The sequence below is a fragment of the Drosophila albomicans genome, chromosome 2R, assembly GCF_009650485.2.
Source record: "Drosophila albomicans strain 15112-1751.03 chromosome 2R, ASM965048v2, whole genome shotgun sequence".
NCBI lineage: Eukaryota > Metazoa > Arthropoda > Insecta > Diptera > Drosophilidae > Drosophila > Drosophila albomicans.
Genome location: NC_047631.2, coordinates 33,249,840 through 33,263,852, shown reverse-complemented (window position 1 = coordinate 33,263,852; position 14,013 = coordinate 33,249,840). Strand labels below are relative to the sequence as shown.

Genomic DNA, 14,013 nt, shown 5'->3' with positions numbered 1-14,013 from the left:
AAAAGTATAAATATTTCTAGAAATTTATAAGTTTATTAAATTAATTATGAAAGTAATGTTGTAGTGTCTATATTTGGTTCAAAGAATCTTAAATATTTAAGTAATTATAAGTGTAATACTTTAATGACCTAAAATAGTTGAAACAATCTTAACTATTTGAAGATATAGTTCAATTGAAAGAAGTAATAATATACGTAATAATTTATAGTCGATTTGGGGTTCAGTTAATAATAACATTTTTAATAAATATTGTAGTTTAACAAGGTAATATTTTAGAACCAATTTGTGGTGAAAAGAATCTTAAATGTTTAAAGAAATAAATAATAAATATTTATTGGTTCAAAGTATATTAAATATGTAAGAAAATTGTAAAATTTTACAAAATTTATTATAAAAGCAATATATTTGTGATTCAAGCAATAATGAATATCTCAAGAAATATTTTAAATTAAAACTGTATTTATAAAACTAATGTTTTAGAAATAATTTGTGGTGAAAAGAATCTTAAAATTCTAAAGAAATAAATAATAATTATTTATGTGTTCATTTTTAGTTCAAAGCATATTAAATACTTGAAGAAATAGTTAAGTTTCAAGTATGTAATCACTACATTCATTCATTGCAAAGTGCTGCCAATTAATTCTAAAGTGTTGTGCTTAGCGAGTGGCCACTGTGGCACGTCGACAACTGCTTGGATTATGACAAGCAGCCGCAACGGCAACGCTGCCGTGCATTCCACGGCATATTGCAATTCTGTATTTTTAAATTGAATAATGTGCCAAGAAAATATGAAAAACTAAATACATATATTGCATATGCATTTAAGTATATACTACAATTTATTTGCTCCCAATGCGACCGACAACACCGGGCGTATGCGTAATGTGCATCGATGGCGACTCAGCGCAAGCGACGATGCAGACAACGCAGAGGCTTGAGACGTGATCGTCGCTTGACCACCAACCAATAGACGAACCATTCCAGAAGAAAGACGCAGCTGGCGAGCAACAACAAAGCGCTGGCAAAAGCAAAGGCGCCATGGAACTGAGCAAGCGTCAAAGACTTGAAGACATCCTCCTGAGCACGAGCGATCTTCTCGTGTATGACTCGAACCATGTCCAAGTCTCGTGACCATTTCTGCATGTGACCCGACTCGATGACATTCTGAATAATCGCATTGATTTGCCGCAGCAACTGAAACTTCCGAGGAAGCAACATGACCACGGGATAAACATAAAGAGATTCACGACGATCGAAGCAGTAAAGTTTGTCCCGCTGGATTCTGGCATTGTAGAAAGCGTGTTGTCGAGACACAGCGACAGCAATGTGTTCGTTATCTGCAGCGTTGTTCAGACAGTCCACGATGTTGTAGCAGATCTCGAACTTTTCGCGTATATACTTGAAGGTCTAAACATAGAGAATTAATAGGAAAATACTTTGATAGTTCGTTGGGTAACTGACCTCGCCATCCTTATCCAAGTGTCGCACATTCTCAGAGCTCACCATGATGGTCATGCGATTTTCGTAGATCTCATGCAGATGACTGATCTGCGTTTGGGTTGTGGGCGTGGTTAATGTGCTTATCAAGAAGCTCTGATAGGTGTTGCTGAAGAAGAAACCCATGTAGAAGGCGAGAGCGAGGAGAAGACGCAACACCAGCGGCAACGAAAGCGCATTCACATTGATTGCCTGGGTCAAGAGGATGCCGAACATGCGCATGAAAATTGTCGGAAAGTTTGCCAAACTCTTGAGGCGAAACCTGGAAACCTTTTGAGCCGCAAGCACAGACAAAGAGCTGACGATGATGAAGAGCAGCAGCAGCAGCAAGGAGTTAGTTTTGAAGCCAGCCAAGAAGTTGAAGAAGCTGTGGTGACGCTTTGCTCTGGCCACGCACCATGTGAGCTCATCTTGCAGATACGATGTGGAGCTGGACACCACCTGGCTGATGCTGGGATCTTCATCGATGCCGCCAACAATAACATCGATTTGACTGGCAAGTAGAATTCATTTTATTACACTAAGCGTAGCAATTAAAAATCAATCTATAATCAAAAATGAAGTTATTAAATCTGAGAATTCATATGTATAAAAACTAAGTTATAAAACAATTATTTCAATACCTAAAATCAAAAAAGGATAAAGCAAGAATTTTTCATTGTGAAAATATCTAAAATATAAGATTTAAATTTTACCTTCACCTAAATAAGAAATTGAACCTCATAACAAAATGAAAATAAAGAGAAATTATTTGTTATATCTTAAGCCATAACTTTGCATTGTGATCTAATTGATTGTATCTTAATCTGTTAAGTATACGCCCCATTACACTTACCCTTCAATCAGCTGTTGAAACAGATGAAACACATTGCTGCTCTGCATGTTGAAGTCAATGTTCACGTGGAGTCGCTGAGCAATCGTCTGCACCAGCTGATACTCCAGTCCAGTCAGCGTGATCTTCTGGGCCACATTATCGTCCACCTGATCGACGTTCTCCACATTGTTGTACTCCTCTACCTCGCTGTAGCTCTCATCGTAGCTGGTAGCATAGCCATCGGAATAACCATCGGCGTTGTTATCGCTATCATTGGCTGCTGTTGTCCCTTCGGTTTCGGTTTCGTCCCCGTACTGCGTCTCAGCGTCGGATGGCGGCTTGGTGACGGATTCAACTTCTACCTCACTCTGACTGCTGGTGCTGAAGATGTAAGGCTCCCAGGGACCGCGGTAGGCAGCTCTGATGGGACAGCCGCTAAGATCATGAGGGAATTTGTCCTCGAACCGGCCACGAGTGAATTCTTCAATTTCAACGTCTCCTATGGTCACTCTGGCACTTTCAGAGTCCCAGTCGGGGAGTTCATCCCTAGCAAAAGGAGCGTTTCCTTCCCCATATGTAGCATAGTCCACATTACCTGTAGCGTTGTCTTCGCCTTCCTCAACTTCGTCAGTATTATCGCCATGCTGCGCTACCTCTTCTTCTACATTTTCTTCGTCTGCATTCTCCTCTTCTCCCCCCTGCTTCTCTTTTCCGTTAACATTATTCTCCTGGTCACCTTCCTCTGCACCTGCATTCTCCTCTTGCTCCGGTTGTTCGATTTCATTCACTTCTTGCTCAAGTGGCTCTTCATCAACGTTACTTTCCTGCTCCGTCTCCCCTCCATCAGCATTTTCCTCCTGCTTCTGCTCATTTTCCTCTATATTCCCTTCCTGCTCAGTCTCCTCTTCCTCTACATTCGTGTCCTGCTGCGTCTCTGCTTCATCAATATTTTCATTCTTTTCCGCCTCCTCTCCATCAACATTCCCCTCCTGTACCGCCCCATCTCCATGAGCATTCTCCTCCTGCTCAGGTGTCTCTTCGTCAGCATTCTCTTCCTTCTCCGGCTCCTCTTCGCCTGTATTTTCCTCCTGCTCTGCTTCCTCCTCATCACCATTCGCTTCTTCCTCAGTCCCTTCCTCAGTCCCTTCCTCAGTCCCTTCCTCAGTCCCTTCCTCAGCCCCTTCCTCAGTCTCTTCCTCAGCTTCTTCCTCAACCCCTTCCTCAGCACCTTCCTCAGCCCCTTCCTCAGCTCCTTCCTCAGCCCCTTCCTCAGCCCCTTCCTCAGCTTCTTCCTCAGCCCCTTCCTCAGCCCCTTCCTCTTCCTCATCTTCATCCTCCTCCTCCTCTTCCTCTCCATCCCCCTCATAGCTGCATGCATCCAGCATGTCGATGGCTATGACACGATTGCCACAATTGTTGTCCGGATGATAGGGAAATACCGTCTTGGCAAAGAAGAAACTCGTTTCCTCGTTCTGTCCAATCACATTCACATTGTACAGCTTGTTGTTCATGAATGTCAGCATCAATTCGACCATCAGATCCGTCATCTCCTCGTCCGTCTCCTCCACCGTAGCCAGAAAGACAACAAACTGTGCAAAGGGATTCCAGTTGAGCATTCGCTTCCAATTGTTAAAGGTCTCCTCGATGTCTTCGTCATCCAGATTGCCAACGATTAGGAAATAACACTGCGGCTTCTCGTGCATTTCCATGAGCTCCGCTTGAGTTTTGTGCTTCTCCTCTGCCCTGGTGGTCAACAGGGTCCAGGGATGATCTGGGTGCTCGTTGAGCGCTTGTAAAAGACGCTGCTGCACTTCACGATTAGAGGAGAGAATGCTGACACACATCACAGAGCCAGACATGGCTTCACTATACGAGAAGTACTTGCGAAGCAGCGCCAAAGTGCAGGCCACCTGTGACTTGTCTTCTTCGGGCAACTGCATCAGGTTGATGCCGAAAGCAGAGACGAGAGTGGCACCCAAGGTTAGCAATAGAGCTGCCCTGGGAACCCGTTGAAGAGGTTGCTTAAGTGCTGACATGCGAGCGACAACTGAGAGCGAGACACGCCCTCGCTTCAAGTGGAGAAGTGACCAACTGGTCAAGTGACCAAGGTCTGCATTTGCGTCTGCCTATTTCGTCTCAAGGGAGCCCTGGGGGCACAGTGGTTATTATCTAATTACCTATGCTAATTTTCAATTCATGACTTGACCCACGGCAAAGGTTTGTTATTACCATTCTTCATTGCTGTTTTTGTTTTAGTGTTTGTTTAGTTACAGAGCCGACACAGGTTTATTTTTTATCGCCAATCTCATTCTCTGACTGTCGGCTGCTCCATAAATATATATGCATTTGTATACAGTCTGTCAAATAAGTAAGCGACAGCGGTAATGATTTATAGCTCTTTATCTTGGTTTGGCTCGTAACAAACTCCATTCAATGCCCCACCCAGGTCTATAGGAAAATGGCAGCCAGTGCAGAGGAAAACTAAACCAGATTTTAAGTTAAGAAAATAAATAAACGACTTGGGGGAAAACTAGAAAAAAATGCAAATTGCGTGAGCTACAAAAAGTGATCTAAAACATTTGACAGCTTCGTGGGCTCCATGGAAACATTCAGTACTCAGCGGGATATCTTTTGCCACATCTCGAACGAGATTTGAGAGATACCTTTATTTTGCTATTTGCCAAAATGTAATTGAATTGATTGCAAGTGCGTGTGCTGCTGCAGCAAAGAGTGACAGCTTAGAAGATACCCTGTAAAAGTTAAAGAAATAACGCGAAAACTAATGAATATAATTATTAATTATGTATCTGAAGAAGTAAGAAGGCTAATAGCAAAACGGTAGGGTATTATGCTAAAAATGTACCAAATTAATATACCGAAATTTGGCTTAATTTTAATGTTGACTATTAACCTCAAAATATACCGTAGAGTGTAGTAAAATATACTAGATTGTCAAGCAAAGCAACTAAAACATGACTGTATCATCTAGTATATTTTGCACTCTATGGTATATTTTGAATGTAGTAGTATAAATGTAGCCTTTGGTATTAATTTTTAGTATTTTTGTGGTATATTAAGTTAATTATATATTAATATACCGATATTTGGCATATTTTTAATGTTGACTATTAACCTCAAAATATACCATTGAGTATAGTAAAATATATAATACTAGATTGTCAAGCAAAGCAACTAAAACCCGGCAGTTTCATTTAGTATATTTTGCACTCTATGGTATATTTTGAATGTAATAGTATAATTGCAGCCTTTGGTGTATAATTTTAGTATTGTTGTGGTATATTAAATTGGCATATATTAAAATTTAAACTTTTATTCACACTTCTTTTAAATCACTTCTACAATTTATCAATGCATATTAATTAAAATTATCACTTATCACTTAGTAAAAAGGGAAAATGATTCAGAAATGATCTTTTCATCATCATATAAAAAATAGAATGAAAACAGTATGTTATAAACTACCATTCAGTAAGATCAACATATAATTTAGTATATGTTGAAACTTCATCGAAGAATTCGAGAAATCAAAAACAACATTTTATGCACTTCACATTAAAAGTGTTGAAATAGTAACTTGAGAAGAAAAACAGAGTGAAAAGTGGATACATAAAGAGCAACCAGTAGCTCTAAAGCAATAACTAAAGCGTTCAAATCATTTAGGATTGCCAACCAAATACTAGTCCAAGGAGCATAACTGGATATTTTTATTAAACCACTTTGAATTGTGTCATTGCGTGTTTTTTTGAATTTGGCAACGAACTTCAAGAAAAACAGCGGGCGGCTTTAAAATTTATGCTTAAGTAAAACTGTCATAAAGCGCAACAAAGTATGGAAAATGAAACTTAACAATCTATAAATAATAAAAATTATGAATGAGATGTAACATGAGATGTAAATTTATTTTATTTTTTTTTGCTTGTATACTTGTTTGAGCTGTTTTCAACTTGTTTTTCATTTTGTCGAGCGTAATAACAGTGTAGCTTGTCATGAATGCAACAAAGTATTTTTTACACCACTATTAATTATTAATTATAAATTCAATGTGGTGCAGATTGTGGAGCAATTGCTTGATTATTTAAAAATAAATTCGATATGGTGCAAATTAATTTGTGGCATTCCTCAACGGGTGTGACAAAGATAGTAAAATGTTTCGTGTGACATTAAAAGGTGACAAAGCGTTTTTAATGAAATTTAATCAACTCTGTAAATTATGAATATTTTAAGCTGATACAATACAATTTTATTTATAACATTTTATTATTTGGAGCAGTTCTCAAATTGTGAATTTCTTTTAGTCAAAAAATAGTAAATTTATTTGCCTGGCAAGAAAGTCTTTTCAATGAGTCTTAATCATTTATATGAATTATAAAATTTTACTTCAATGCGAATAGATGTTTGTTATGACAAAGCGTTTTTAATGAAACTTAATCAACTCTGTTAATTACGAATATTTTAAGCTCATGTAATACAATTTTATTGAAATCATTTTATTATTTGGAGCAGTTCTCAAATTGTGAATTTATTTTAGTCAAAAGCAGTAAAAAAGTCTTTTCAATGAGTCTTAATCATTTATATGAATTATAAAATTTTAATTTCCATGCAAATAAATGTTTATTATTATATAATTTTGAGCATTCCTCAACTAGTTTGTCAAAGATAGGAAAATGTTTCGGCTTGCAATAAAAGTCGACAATTAGGTTTATTCAATGTTAATCAATTTCTATGTGACGCAATTATATTTGAATAGTTAAATAATTTGGCGACGTTTTCAACTTGTTTGTATTTATTTTATCATATGTAATAAATTATTGTCTGCAACATCATAAATTATTTTATTACAAATTTAATGTGTTATACAATTTGGAGCCTTTTTCTTGTAAGCGATTTCTTGATCAAATTGATAAAATATGTAAATATAAGTTTCATAGGCTACAAACCAGATTGGAGCAAAAAAAGTAAAAACTTGCGACAATTATTTTTATTGAATGTTAATCAATTACATTTTTTATGCGGCGCAATTATATTTGAATCGTTAACTTGTTTGTATTTATTTAGTTAAATGTAATAAATAGTGTCGCATGCCAGACAAATGCAATAAATTATTGTCTGCAACATCATAAATTATTTAAATACAAATTTAATGTGTTATACAACTTTGAGCAATTTTCATGTAGGCGCTTTCTTGATCAAATAGATAAAATATTCAAAAATATGTTTGGAAATCAGATTGGAGCAAAAGAAATAAATACTTGCGACAATTATTTAATTGCTTATTTTAGGCGACGCAATTATATTTGAATCGTTAACTTGTTTGCATTTATTTTATTAAATGCAATAAATTATTGTCTGCAACATCATAAATTATTTAGTGACAAATTTAATGTGTTATACAATTTGGAGCAATGTTCATGTAACGCCTTCTTGATCAAATTGATCAAATATTTTAATATTAGTTTCATACGGGGGGCAAAAGAAGTAAATACTTGCAACAATTATTTTTATTGACTCTTAATCAACTATATAAATTATTTAATTACATTTTCTATGCGACGCAATTCTATTTGAATCGTTAAAAAATTTGGAGCAGTTTTCAACATGTTTTTTTTTTATTTGTAAAATGTAATAAATGTAATAAATTATTGTCTGCAACACCATAAATTATTTAATTACAAGTTCAATGTGTTTCACAATTTTAAGCAAATTTCTTGAAAGTGTTTTCTTGATCAAACTGATAGATTATCTAAAAACAAAAGAAGTAAATACTTGTGACTGACCTAAAAGGGAAATAAAGTATTTTTAATAAATATTAATCAACTTGATCGAGTAGTAAATTACAATTTCCGTCCGACACAAATAAATTTCAATCATTATACAATTTGGGGCAGTCCTCAACTTGTGTGTCAAAAATATTATATCGATCTTAAATGAACTTTATAAATTATTAAATTATAATTTATATGCGTTTCAAATATGTTATTATACTATTTGGAGCAAGTTTCTAAAACATGAAACCGTTTGGACTGTCAAAAAAATGCAACAAAGTATTTTCCATGAATTTTAATCAACGGGTTGTTATTTAAGATTATTACATTTGTATCGTTATCTTTTATTAGAGCACTTCTCAAGTGTCAAAAACAGTAAAAACTTGCTCCTGTCTGTAAATGCAACAAAGTATTTTACATGAATCTTAATCAACTGTATATTATATTTCTATCTTTATACAATTTGGAGCACTTCTCAAATGTCAAAGCAAGTTAGAAAGCTACAGTCGAGTGTGCTCGACTGTGAGATACTCGCTACCCATTTTGAATAAAAGCAAAATATTGCGGTATAAAAAATACTAATACTAAACATTCAAAATATACCATAGACGGCGCAATGTACCAGATGGTCAGCCAAAGCAACTAAGAGCCCTAGTAAGTAGGCATTTTTGCCCATACAAAAGTATTTCTTTAATACCTTCCAGAATTTTTATCTGATCGCAATCAAATTTTCAGGACTCATAAATACTATCGTTATTATTATATACACCTTTAAAATTACGCTTGTTATTCGATTTTATTGATTTTCGGGGGCGTGTCAAAAATTTGAAACAAACTTGATCTGTGTGCAAACATAACAAATGCTGTCAGCGGGTGTAAACAGTAACAACTTGCTCCTGTCTGTAAATGCAACAAAGTATTTTACATGAGTCTTAATCAATTGTATATTATATTTCTATCTTTATACAATTTGGAGCACTTCTCAAATGTCAGTAAACCAGTAAAAAGTTGCTCCTGTCTGTAAATGCAACAAAGTATTTTTAATGAATTGTAATAAGCTCTACAAAATATCGAGTAACGAAATTCGATACGATGCAAATGGATTTGGTGCAGTTCTCAACTTGTGTGTGATTTCGTTTAGTCAAATATGTGTGAAGTGAATAGTTTGGCTTGGTAAAAGTGCAGCCGGTTTGCCATGTGATCGTTATTTAAATGCAGTATGATAAGTATTACCTTTTACCCTCACCAAGCGGGTATATCGGTTGTAAATGCAAATGGCAGCGAGGTGTGCGAGTGTGTGTGTGTGTGTGGACTAAGAGCGTGTATAAATGCTATTGATGAATATGACTTTCACTTTTGATAGGTTGATGCCCTACCTTAAGTATTTGTGGCTTAGTACAAAAGAGTATCTAAGAGATACAATTTGTTGTGCAGCTAAACTACTGTAATTAAGTACGATATTCAAGGTATATTAATCAAATAAATGATGCTTAAATAAAGCGTAAATGTATCTTCAAGTTATACGCTTATTAGGTTATTCAAATTTAATTAAGTATTCAAATTCGCAAACTGTATCGCGTTGTGTTATGATTTCGATAAGTGTATGCAGAGGTTGTTGATAAGTGTTTGCAAAGCGAGAAAAAGAGAATAATGCAACAGCTCTCCGCACTCTCTGCATTCCCCGCTTCGACCACGCTCTGACGTTGCTGGCCTTCATCAAAGAGAATAGAAATACACTCACAGATACTTTTGTATCTACACATATGTATTTAAAGTTGAAGTTTATATAAGTCTAAGTCTGTCTTTGGTCTGATTTATGGTGGCCAAAAGGAGTGTGCAAACTGACCACAAATAGTTCGATGTATTAGTGTGTGTGTGTGTGTGTGTGTGTGTGTGTGTGTGTGTGTGTGTGTGTGTGTGTGCAGAGTTCAGAGTATTGATAATCCGGCTGTTACCAAGTCTCAAGTCTGAAGTCTGAGTTCGTGTCGTGAGTCTGGAAATCTGCTGAAACTGAAAGTACAATGCAGCATGGTAAGTTGGAAAACCGGATGGCTGTCTATCCGTCTGTCTGTCTGTCTGTCTGTCCGCCACACCTTCTGCGGAGGTGGAGCCTTCAAAGCCCATAGATCTAATTGGTAAAAATTGGTTAAATGGCGCTCTTTTGTGCGCAATCTTGGGAGCTAGCACTTTAAGGCCGCACATTAAGCGGAGGGGGCGTTGTTCTAAGCGATGCTTATTAGTTAATTGACTTTTTTGGCTCAATTTGGCATTTTGAATTATCAAGCGCATAAAAGGCAACCCAAAGTGTTTACCTTACAAACGCTAACGCGACCTTGTCAGCACATAACACATACGTCAATGAAACAGCTGTCAACAAAGTGACCAACAAACCTCACTTCAAATGGGTGGCCGAAAACGTTTGTGGCGATCTGATTCCATTAACATCGCATTACTGCGCGCAGAATGCAGAATGCTGAATGAAATGAGGCAATGACAAGCAGCAAAAGCAGCGACAACAACAACAACAACAGCAACCACAGCAATGGCAACAGCAACTCCAAAGGCAGCATGATGAAGCGATAATGAAGACAAGCTGCGAGCATGTGGAGAATGCAGACAGACGGACAACAAAACAGAGCAAAAACATGTGAGAATGCAGTTGCAGACAGGGTAAGACCTTCAGATACCCTGTTAATTCTAGCAGCCTTCTGCTCTTTAGTATTTTATATACATTTTTAAATAGCTTGCCTTGATATAAGGGGATTGATTTGAAATTTTGAGAATAAAATTAAAATTACTTTAATTATAAAGTAACACAATAATTCATAACTATTAATTTTGTTCCGTAGACTTAAAGTTCCTTTAATATGTAATACTGATTTTATTATAATCTTTACGATTTTTTTAGAATTAAAGTAAACATTGTCATGATCACTTAGTTGAAGTTAAACCATATGAATAGGAAAGAAATAAAAAAGAAAAATAAAGTCGAGTGTGCTCGACTGTTAGATACCCGCGACCCATTTTGTATAAAAGCCAAACAGTGCGGTATATTTCGTATAATATACCAAATTAATATACCGCACAAATTCTAAAATGCGTCGAGGACTATATTTGTTTATATTGATTTATTAAAAAATATACCATAGATTACAAAATATACCAGATTGTCACACCTTCAACCCTCTTGAAACCGGATATAAAAAGATATAAGATCAATGCTAAGTACACACCTTCCTTAAGTATATTAGCTGCAGATAAATTTTAGGTTTAGTATGGGAACATGTAATATTCTTTAATATAATATTAAGAATATTCCAGACATTTAAAAATGTATAGCAATTCCTCTTTTAAATCTTCTTTTTTGAAAGATGGTATGAGATTCAAAACAATCCTAAGATGAAGGCACTTCTCTTCTTCTATGTTTTATACGCAATAAGGTTCTTAAACAATTCTGAAAATAACTTATGATAAGAAGGTAACTTTATCATAAAGTATTTTCAGAACTGTGTTAGAATCTTATTCTGAGTATACCATAATCTATAATCCCCATTTTAATACTATCCGTAGGGTATTCGAAAACGAAACTGAAATAAGTAAATTTAAAACGGTCGCATATTTAAAGTGTATTTCGCAAAAGCTGAAGAAGAAGACGAAGAAGAAGGGGGAAATACGATAGATGGAAGCGAGTAAACACTTTGAGTGTGAGTGTGAGTAGTAAGTGAGTGTTAGCGACGATTAATCTTCAAGTGCTGTGTGCTATGATATGCAAGAGCATATCGTATATATTGGCTTGCCCAGATTTGGATTGGGTTTCGCTATAAATTGGTTACTTTCGAAATACAAAACAGCTAATGAGCTGCTTTTCGAGGCATTTCTGTGGTCGCGGCTGTGAAAGGAAAACTGATCCAACTATGGACAAGTCTGCCTTTAGGCAAAGCCACCCACGCTCAATTGAAGCATATCGTAACAATGTATCCATGTCTCCATTTCACTTTGTAGATCGCGTGTCTCTGTTGTAATCGGAGTCAAGTGCAAAGAGCATGTGACATAATGCTCATAATATGATTTCATGCATCTTGCCTTTGCTGTACTCCTACCCGTATTATATCATTCGAGAGTGGACAGTTAACCTTCACTTTTGTTTCGAATATTTTTGCCAGGGTGTGTTAGAACCGGCGCCATTAAGTATCCACATCGATACGAGTAATGCATAATTAGTCGATCGTGGCACCCGCCAAAAATACTCCAATTAAGACGAGGAGAGTTGGTAACACGCAACACGCAAAAAAGTGAATGCCTCTTGAGTTTAACGATGGCCGGAATTAAAACATTTAACAGATCGTTAAACTGACCAATTAAAATGTCGCGAGATGAACTTTTCTAAGTCGTAGCGTGATTCATTCAGGTCCACACTCGTTAAAGCATACAACGTATACTCTTTATGCCACATGCCCCACAAAAGTCCTAAAGAGCTGCCTGCTACTTGCGACTTGGCTAATTCTGGCCGCAAACCAGTTTAAATGTCGCTGTCAGTCGCTTGTTGTTCGCGTTGTTGTTGCGGTGGCTGCAATTGCTTTTTGCATAACCCCTTTTTGGCCTAACCGAAAAAGACTTTTCACATATTTCAATTGGTCAATTCTGTGTGTACTCGTAGTTGTCTTTATTGTATTCCGCAGAACACTCGCTGCAAATAATTAAAACGAATACCTTTTACTTTCCAGTTTTGTTATCATATTTTTGGGCCAAGAAACAAGTTGTTGTCCCTGTCTCTATCTCTGTGTCTCTGCGTCTGTCTGTTTTAAGGCTTTCACTATGGCACAAATTCAGTTGGCCACATAGAAATAAACTCGAACTCAATCGAAGTCTTGTATATCCGCGACTATTATGAAATCTAGTTGCAGTCCAGCTGTCTGAGCTCTTGCACCTGCTTTCCAGGTTAACTAGTTAGTGGAGAGACATTAATAAGGGTATTAAGCTGTCAGTGTTCGCATCAGAATGCAAATCTTTGAAGGGCGCCAAAAGGCGATTAGAACCGAGTGGAAAATAATCATTAAATTGACGCGCAAAATCTGTATGTGTTTTATTAATTAGCCGATAAAACAAATTAACAGCAGTTTAATTATATTGTTTACGTCTATCAAGATAAATCTCTAACTACAAGTTGTTCGTACAGAAGCCTCAACACTTTTTCAAGATTGTCAATTGCCAATATTGTCGATATGCAAATTACGTTAATCATTAATTACAATATCCAATAACTGGTTAGATTTATTACGCATACGCTGATTACATATCAAAATGTGAAATGTAAAAGGCAAATGCAAAATGCAAAAAATGCTGTGCCACGCTTTCATTAAACAATAATTATTCCAGATGATTTTTGTTGAAATGTCAATACTCTCTCACTCTCCACGAAAACATCTTAAACTGGTTTAACATTTTTGGCGGCGCATAATTTAGAACAAAAACAAGTGAGAAAGCTAAGGGCGAGTGTGCTCGACTTCGAAATACCTGCTACACATTTTTAACAGTGTGGTATTAATTTTAAAATATACCATATTAATATACCACAAAAGTACTACAAAATATACCAAAGACTATATTCGGTATATTGCTATAGAGTGCAAAATATACTGGATTGTTACTAAAATATACCAAATGAATATGTCACACAAATACTAAAACATTGCGACGGCTATATTTGGTATTTTTATAAACATTACCTTCAAAATATAACATAGCGAGCAAACTATACCAGATTGTTCAAAAAATATAGCGAATTAATATACCGCAAAAGTACTACAAAATATACCAAAGACTATATTTGGTATATTGATATAGTGCCGTTAAAATATACCATAGAATGCAAAATATACTGGATTGTTCCTAAAATATACCAAATTAATATATCACAAA

The 14,013-nt window shown here is 36.0% G+C and overlaps 1 protein-coding gene across 1 annotated transcript; it reads right to left on the bottom strand.

Moving 5' to 3' along the window:
- Positions 1-900: 900 nt before the first annotated feature.
- Positions 901-4,347, bottom strand: LOC117574468 (uncharacterized). The gene is made up of 3 exons (XM_052006922.1): positions 2,333-4,347; positions 1,462-1,990; positions 901-1,407 (listed from the first exon to the last, which is right to left on the bottom strand). The coding sequence occupies exons 1-3, from the start codon at positions 4,345-4,347 to the stop codon at positions 901-903; spliced, it is 3,051 nt and encodes a 1,016-aa protein (XP_051862882.1).
- Between the last annotated feature and the right edge of the window lie 9,666 nt (positions 4,348-14,013).